At 41.0% G+C, this 8,207-nt stretch overlaps 1 protein-coding gene across 1 annotated transcript; it reads left to right on the plus strand.

Annotated features, from left to right (window-relative positions):
* The first annotated feature begins 1,973 nt into the window (after positions 1-1,973).
* LOC147881704 (cell number regulator 6-like) lies at positions 1,974-7,593 on the plus strand. Its single transcript, XM_087401871.1, has 5 exons — positions 1,974-2,024; positions 2,095-2,213; positions 3,665-3,779; positions 6,560-6,822; positions 7,067-7,593. Exons 2-5 carry the CDS (start codon positions 2,103-2,105, stop codon positions 7,286-7,288), a joined length of 711 nt encoding a protein of 236 aa, XP_087257997.1. The 5' UTR covers positions 1,974-2,024; positions 2,095-2,102; the 3' UTR covers positions 7,289-7,593.
* Positions 7,594-8,207: the final 614 nt, after the last annotated feature.

The following is an 8,207-nucleotide window of genomic DNA, read 5'->3' on the forward strand; positions in this document are numbered from 1 at the left end:
CTTTGAATTACAAACCTTTGAGCATGGCATTGTCTTAAACTACATGTGAAACCCCTTCTACAAAAGCATCCTCATTAGCATGTGGAAAATCGTTACTGCATAATTTTGCTTTTGGATTGAGTGCTAAAGGAATGAAAAAATAGGAAGCCTTGCTTGACATTGTCCTTTTTAGAGTGTCCATAGCCAAGGTTTGTTCACGATCCTATTTCAAATCTATTCGAGCATCAATGTTTTCCAGGAGTGGATGCATCCATCTTGCACAAAGGAAACAAATATTCATTGCTATATACTTCAAGCAACAAAATACATCGGCCCACATATCGTTTATCAATACGCATGCTCAAATTGCAGGTCGACTTCTAATTTTGAGCCTCAAGAGCTAGCAAATTGAAGACTCTCTTAGCATCGTTGATACTAGGTGAGAATGATTGCATCCCTCCTGCACAAATGAAAACAAAACCTTCAAATTAATGGCCCCATATTAAAGTCTAGACACCATGCTTGCATTGTGAAACATATAAGAAGATGCTTCACCTATAAGTCTGTGGATGATCTTGAGAGTCAACCCTCTGGAGCCCAATCTTCGCACAACATAGTCCTGCACAAATAAAGCGATGAAACTGAATGTAAACTTGCCAAACAAATGCTTGATTCACGATAAAAACTTCCGCACAATTTACACGATGCCCTTGAACCCTTGCCATACGCATGTGTCATCATGAGTGCCTATACATGTGCATGCACACGCATGTGCGCATGCATGTGCACTATTTGTAACTTACAGTGGGTTCAAACGAACAAGTGCTCGCTTTAGCTAATGCCTAGCCTTGTATGAAACCGTGTCCAGTAGCATAGCAATCTACACAACCCACCCAGTTTACACAATGCCCTTGAACCCTTGCCATACGCATGTGTCATCATGAGTGCCTATACATGTGCATGCACATGCACGTGCGCATGCATGTGCACTATTTGTAACTTAAAGTGGGTTCAAACGAACAAGTGCTCGCTTTAGCTAAGGCCTAGCCTTGTATGAAAACCGTGTCCAGTAGCATAGCAATCTACACAACCCACCCAATCGTCCATAGCTGCACATATTTGCATGGACGTTGGTGAGTGTACATGATTTGATTGGTCTCTCATAGAGTGCTGGAAAGAGTGGCTAGGGGTGCCAAGCGGGACAAGAATCCTTGAAAGTCTACCATGAGTTGCCTCTCTAGCTCAATAGCTTGGTCCGGAATGTAACGACGAATTGTATGAATGCTTTCATCTAATTACATTCTGGTTATTGTGTTGGCATCCTCCAAAAGATGATATGAAGGGCTACCATTCGAGTTGGCCCAATAGGAGAGACGAGAGCCTAGACACTGACACAAAAGATTTGTGTTTGGCTCATGAAAGCTGCCCACTCCATGGCCACCTCCAATCGCTACATGATTGGCCCATTCCATCTCATGCAACCACTACACCAATCACACCTTGGTGACGTAAATTAGCGGTCTGATGATTGTGGGGTGGTGTGAATCACGACAAGCATCCTCCAATTCTATTTCCTTCTCCATGGGTGGGCGGGTGGTCCGAAACCACCCTTAGCCGATTGAGGGAGAGAGCAACCTCAGATAATGTGTGTGGATGATATGCGTAGAGAGAGAGATAGATAGAGAGAGAGAGAGAGAGGAAGAGAGAGAGAGAGAGAGAGAGAGAGAGAGAGAGAGAGAGAGAGAGAGAGAGAACAAACAATTCTTTGAAGTCAAGCCACAAGGCGGGTCTCATCAGACGTCGATCGTGTCAACACACCCCACTCCGTTTATACAAAGGAACGAGAGAACAATTCTTTAAAGTCAAGCCACAAGGCGGGGCTCATGAGACGTTGATCGTGTCGACACACCCAACAACAAGAGTCACTCCAATTATACAAAGGAACGCTAAGGCCACAAGTCACAGGATCATGTGAACACACCCAACAACAAGACCTGGATCATGTCTTACAACAACAAGACGTCTTAACACAACCAAGAACAAGAGTTCGTTCATATAAACCCAGATTTGAAGCTTTTCTCGCTTGCTTCTTTGCAGATTAATTTGGTTGCACAGATCGGGGCATGGCCGACCCCGGCATCCCTTCCCGTTACGTGAAGCTTTTCAAGGATCAGGAAGCTCCTTTAGAAGAGATCCGACCCGGAGAGCTCAACCAACCTGTCACTGTTCCCCAGGTTTGCCCACAGTAGATCCAGCAGTTGTGGACGGGGCTCTTGTTATGCCGCTTGTTTCCTTTTGCAAATTTAATCAAAATACTCACTCTTGATCGATATAGAGCTTGTAAGTTACATCGATCTGTCCCTCGATCACCACGACGAAATAAGCTCCTCTAAGTTTCTTTAGGATTAGTCGATCTCTCAACATCCGCACGTAGATTTGAAGGGTAATTCTTGGTGAATTGGTCAGTCATGTTTTATGGATGGCAGAATATTGATGGCTAGCCTTCCCTGGGTTCAAAGTAACGTGTACATTGCAACCTAACGGATCGGAGGATGTCGCTATTTGTCTCCGCTAAAGTTTGATCCGTAGCACGTTTTCATCATCGGTTTGAGATCAAATCTCGAAGAGGAAGCTTTTCTTGGAAATGCGCTAGTTGGATCTTTTTTGTTTTTGTCCAGACACTCGTTATTTAGCTCGGTAGATTGTTGCTGCACTTTGCAGCCTGTGTATGTATTGAAGAAATTAGAGATCTCTTAGGAGGTCTGATGTGGATAAGAAAAGTTTTGTATGCTGGGGGAAGGTATATAATGGATTAGCGTTAGTTTTCCGTTGCTCTTTTTGTGTAAATGGGCCTAGGATCTTCCCAGACACACACAGCAGCTATAATAGGTTTGTCAATGGCCCATCAAGGGCTGAAAACAGTTAGGAACGGGGACTTTTTTGCACCCGTTTGGGGCTGTATTGCAAGCTCTCTCGTTTGGGAGAGACTAGATGAAATTGTATAGTCTTCCAAGAAGTTGTTAGCTTGAATGAAGAGAGTGTGGACTACTTTTTGATTAGCCTTCTCCTTTAGTGCTAGCCTTTGTCATGGCTGAGTCTGCCCTTCAACCTCGTAGTGCTCATAGAAACTCAGTATGAAGGCCTTTGTATTATTGGATGCTCAAGTATATGTAAGAGCATGTGTTGTGTTGAACCCCTTGGATGAGGAGATAGGGTTCCAATAAAGGGAACTATTGAATGAACGACCAAGGCTTAGCAACGAATGGCACTAGCAAGGAGGAGAACGAATGCAAGGGTTGGGTGAAGCATAGGGCGATCCATTTGCCCCAGTCAACATCGTCTTCACTGATCTGAAATGATTGTTGTTGGAGCACACCGAATCAAGCCGGTGGGGCCCCTTGTGTCAGAAGGACTCGTTGCATGTATCAGGGCATGTTAGAGCATTTCATCGTTTGGCTTGACAGCACCTATGTTTTTAATGATTACGTGCCAATGAATGTAAATGCAAATAGGTGGCATCTTATCTGCATTGTCAAAGGGTTTGTATATAAGGGAATGGACAAGAGGTAGTTAGGGTCGAGTTGGTTGCCAATGTAAGTAGTGGGTGCGTAGGGTTTGGTTGAAGAGTCGATTGTACGTTCATTTGCCCAAATATTACATCACTAATTTTGTGGACATGTATCAGCTCGTGGTTCATCGGTGCAGAGAGTGTGGTCAACCTCTTCCAGAAAGCTATGAACCACCTGGAAGTGAGCCCTGGACAACAGGCATCTGTGGCTGTGCAGAGGACACGGACTCTTGTATGTATTTGTTTGGATTTCAGAGTTCTCCCTGCCTTACAGGTTTTTGGTTTTTTGAATGCTGATTTCTGCGGCTTGGCATATTTTTGTGCATTGTTAATTAGAATTTAATGTTCTTTTATTTTTTTTCTCAGAGATGATCTAATGTGTGCTGTTCAGGCATACAGCGAATCTCCTGTCCCAGAACAGACCATAATAATCTAGGACAGCTACAACGATTATCTCCCAATTATGTGTTAGGGAGAGCTTATGACAGCTGCATATTTGTTGATTCCAGTCCTCAGATTTAGGGAGGGTGGTGAGCTTTCATTGCTCAGTCTTTTTGGGTTGAAAGAAATTTGTTAAGGCTGAAGAATTAGGTGCTGATTTACACCTTCTTTGGAAATACTAGTGCATCAAATTCCAGTACAGTTGTGTGCTGTGTCTGTCCAAATGGTAGCCAATTTTTAAATAGCTTCTTGGAGTCATCTTGATGAGATGTCAAGACTGATTCTGCTTGAAGCAGCTAAAGTGGTAAATCATCCCCCTTAACTGCATTTTCTCGAAGACAAACGAGAGTGATATTTCATGACTTAGTTCATATGGCCAATGCAACAGGTCAACACAAAATTGCACAAGTCAGAGTAGGGGGAGATGCTAAAAATAAATCCAAGTAGAAAACTAAATAAAATAAGCAATTCCTCCCCCTTTCGGCATGCCTTTTAATGAGCTTCAATGCATAAAAGGTAAGGGGAGCATTATCACCTATGTGCCGTTCAGGCCAGCTTGAATTCCGACCACTCAGGTGACCACTTGCCAACTCTATCCGACAAGCAAGCTCAACTAGTACAAGTTTGCCAAATTGACCATTGGAGACAGCTGATCTGAATGCATGCTAGGTCCACATGTATGCTTCAGTCTAGGCCTCATAGGTGACCCAAATGCGCCAAGATGAGGATGAGGACGGTTGTCCAACAACCCTGCGTATTGTTTGCATCCATCACACCATTACATTAGTGGATGGAGCATAGCCCTCTGCCCCAAAAAATCCTATCCTAATTTCTCCTTTCCTTGTTTGGGACTACACAGTTAAGCATCTACATCACACATGCTCCTGATTGGAGAAGAGCTTGTCGGTTCATAGACATTAATTTTTGATTTCATAGAAAAATGTAACCATGGAAATGCATGTCTGTTATTACAAACCAGCCTTTTGCTCAACTGTGACCAGTTTGTGCTCAGCTGTGACGGATGCGTCAATTTTACGAGCAAAAACCTATGAGCAAGTTTATACGAGCGTGTTTTTCAAGAGATTTTAGAAATAGTATTTCTTTAGGAAACATGGTTTTTACACTTTTATTTTCATTAGAACTAGATCCCTTTATCATAAAAATATACAAACTAGTCGATATTCATTTTTACATAACATAAATCTTCTTATTCATAGACATCCCTTTGTACCCTTGTTATTACCTTAAAAAAGTATTGAAAAATAATTCATTTAAGAAACGTCCCTCATAATCACTCTCAACATAATAATATTATACATAAATAATTACTTATTAAACACATTTATATCATATGGCAATATCTTTCAAGTGTTTTTATAGTATTAATAACAATATATTTATGGACATGTTTCTACAGAAGTTTAAATTACTGTAAATAAGTATTAACTTGGGCTTATATATCACTCTCATAAAATACATGTAATATTTAATACCATATATGCAAGGTTTTCCAAAATATAACCCCATAGATGTGCTCAAATGGGGTTTTCCAATCAATTTGAGTGGCTGAATGACTATATTTGGACATTGGATGTGAAAGTTATGTCACTTTTAAAAGTGCTGTCCAAGGTAGTTTCGCCAGCGAAACTACCTTGAAAGACCTTGTTCAAAGGGGTTTCGCTGGCGAAACTACCTTGATGGCTTGCTTCAATGAGTTTTCTTTGGAGAAACCCTTTCATGAAGATAGGGTGAGAGTTTAAGCACTCCGATCCTCTTTTAAGAGAACAACGAGAGGTTTGGAGATCGTTTGGATTGGATGCCTCTTAAATGACTTTTTAAATACACAAATAGAGGATACCAAAGCAAAACTTTGTAAAATCTACAGGCTTAAAGGAAAGTGTAACACTGTCTCTGAAAGGGGATTTAGTCACACTTTTGGTAGTTTGGTGAGGAATATGGTATTGGCCAGTGTTCTTACTTCGCAGGGAGTGCAACTTTGCTCGCAAGGAATCTACTTGTACAGCTCATGTGATGTTTATTAAAAAATTGCATGCAAAGTGCAGACGTTTACTTGTTGTGTATTCTTTTGATGATCATTTGTTGGTATAAAGAATGGATTAGCATTCTCATTAGATCTTCTTTTATCATTGATACTGAAATGGACAGACTTTGAAGGTATTGAGCAGCTATCTTTCTCCTTTGAGAAGTGAATTTTTGAATATAAGTTTACTTTCTCCTTGAGGCTTGGACAAAATCCAAGAGTTGTTTCCAAGTCCTTGTGTGTATTTTCTTGCACTGAATATCGTGTACATGGAAATATGCTACCTGCTTTTGAGGTTGCAATTGTAGGTTTAATATATGAGAAAAAAGACAGTCTCTCTCTAATGATTTTTTCTTGCAGGTTAATCTCTTTACGTGTGAATTGATGCACAATTAGATGACTTTTGTCATGAACAGTCATGAAAGCCATCAAATTTCATGATTTTGTTACCTCTGATGTAATGTGTCTAGGCACCTGTTTTTCCTTTGTGGAAAAGTTGTGAAGTCTCTAACTCCCGGTTTCGGTCTCAGGTTGGTTAGGCCTGGTTTGCCCATGTGTACTGTTTGGAAGGAATGTTGAACGAATGAAGGACATACCATGGACTAGGCCTTGCACATGTCATGCTATTTTCATTGAAGGAGGTCTGGCACTTGCAGCAGCAACTTTGGCTTTCCATGGTGTGAATCCACGTGCTGCTTTCCTCTTAGGAGAAGGATTGCTCTTTACCTGGTGGGTCTGTGGGATATACACGGGGCTCTTCAGGCAAGACTTGCAAAAGAAATACCATCTACAGGTAATATCCAAATCACACTCTGATCTGGTTTTTTGTCATCACAGTTAATTCCTCACTTTTCCATGTTCTTGTAATTACTGGTGATGATTTCTGAATACTTGCCAGTGGTCCCTTTTGGGTTTTAAAAGCAAATGTCTTCCTTGTTTGGGTGTGTATCTGTATCTTGGGAGTATTCTCCACATGGTTGTATTGTGAAGTTTGTTAAACATCAATTGTTGCAAGGGATGATCCTTTTTTGCTGCAGAATTCTCCATGTGATCCATGTGTGGTACATTGCTGCATGCACTGGTGCGCTATTTGTCAGGAACACCGTGAAATGCAGGGAAGACTTTCTGATGATGTTGTCATGCCCATGACCATTGTAAATCCACCTGCACCACAAGAGATGCATGTGGACCAAGCTCCAAAATTGGAGACTGTTAATGGCAAGGAAAGAGATGTTATGGTTGAGTTACAAGCTTCCTGAAATGTGAATATGAACGATATTCCAGATTCATTAGTAATGTTTAGAATAGCTAAATTGATTGCATGAAAGGGAAGGTTAAATGAGTGTTGGCCTTCCAAGCTGATGATCAGTTTGTAATGCTCTTATGCTGGCACGCCCTCTTCCTGCTGTTAGTACTGTTTTGTTCCAAAGTTTTTAGTGCAAACATTTTTAAGTAATTAGCAGGTCACACCCACCCACATGTCCCCTCAGGACTTGAATTCCTGTGGATGCAAGAGTGAGGCTTAATGACTAATTAATCTCTAAGGGAGTGCATTCAGTTTTTATTGCATGGATTTCTTGGTAACCTTTTGAGGATTTTCTGAGTAAACTTTATGTTTTTGACGACTTCATTGCCTGGTTGGTGCTATCCAATTGCTTTTCCTGATTTTTCTCTGCAGTGGCAGCCTGCACGGTGTATGATGGTTTGAATCTTGGAGGTTGACTATCATGGATTGAGATGCTAAGAAAAATAGACACTCCTGAAGTTGATGAGATAATTTTGGTATTCAATATACATCTTCATAGGTCTAGAATATATCTTATTCAGATTTTGGGGGGTTAAATGCTAGATAGGACTTCATGACACAGACTTTTTGATCACAAAGGTGTCTATTTCATAGACCTTGCCTGATTATGTCTCTCTGATCTCCCCCCCCCCCCCGGTTTCCTTCCGTTTGAATAATTCATTGCAATGAGGAACAAATCATGATCATATATTAATGTTTACACAATATTAAGAAGTCAGCTTGAAAACTGTATTCTGATTGTTAGAAAATGTAGCATGCACCTTTTATCCTTCGATTCTCCAAGTTCAGCATGCCATGTGTTAATAAATTGATAATGAAGCCAATGGTGCTTTTTAGATGCAACATGGGAAATTGTGTTTATGTATGAAGGC

The sequence above is a fragment of the Dipteris shenzhenensis genome, chromosome 30, assembly GCF_047967505.1.
Source record: "Dipteris shenzhenensis isolate YYH24624 ecotype China chromosome 30, Dip_SZ_1.0, whole genome shotgun sequence".
Taxonomy (NCBI): Eukaryota; Viridiplantae; Streptophyta; class Polypodiopsida; order Gleicheniales; family Dipteridaceae; genus Dipteris; species Dipteris shenzhenensis.

Bases quoted from the DNA above. Each gene is read 5' to 3' on its own strand.
- LOC147881704 (XM_087401871.1), top strand. From the start codon at position 2,103: ATGGCCGACCCCGGCATCCCTTCCCGTTACGTGAAGCTTTTCAAGGAT. The intron at 2,214-3,664 runs GTTTGCCCACAG...GACATGTATCAG, and splicing joins AACCTGTCACTGTTCCCCAG to CTCGTGGTTCATCGGTGCAG. The intron at 3,780-6,559 runs GTATGTATTTGT...TTTCGGTCTCAG, and splicing joins TGCAGAGGACACGGACTCTT to GTTGGTTAGGCCTGGTTTGC.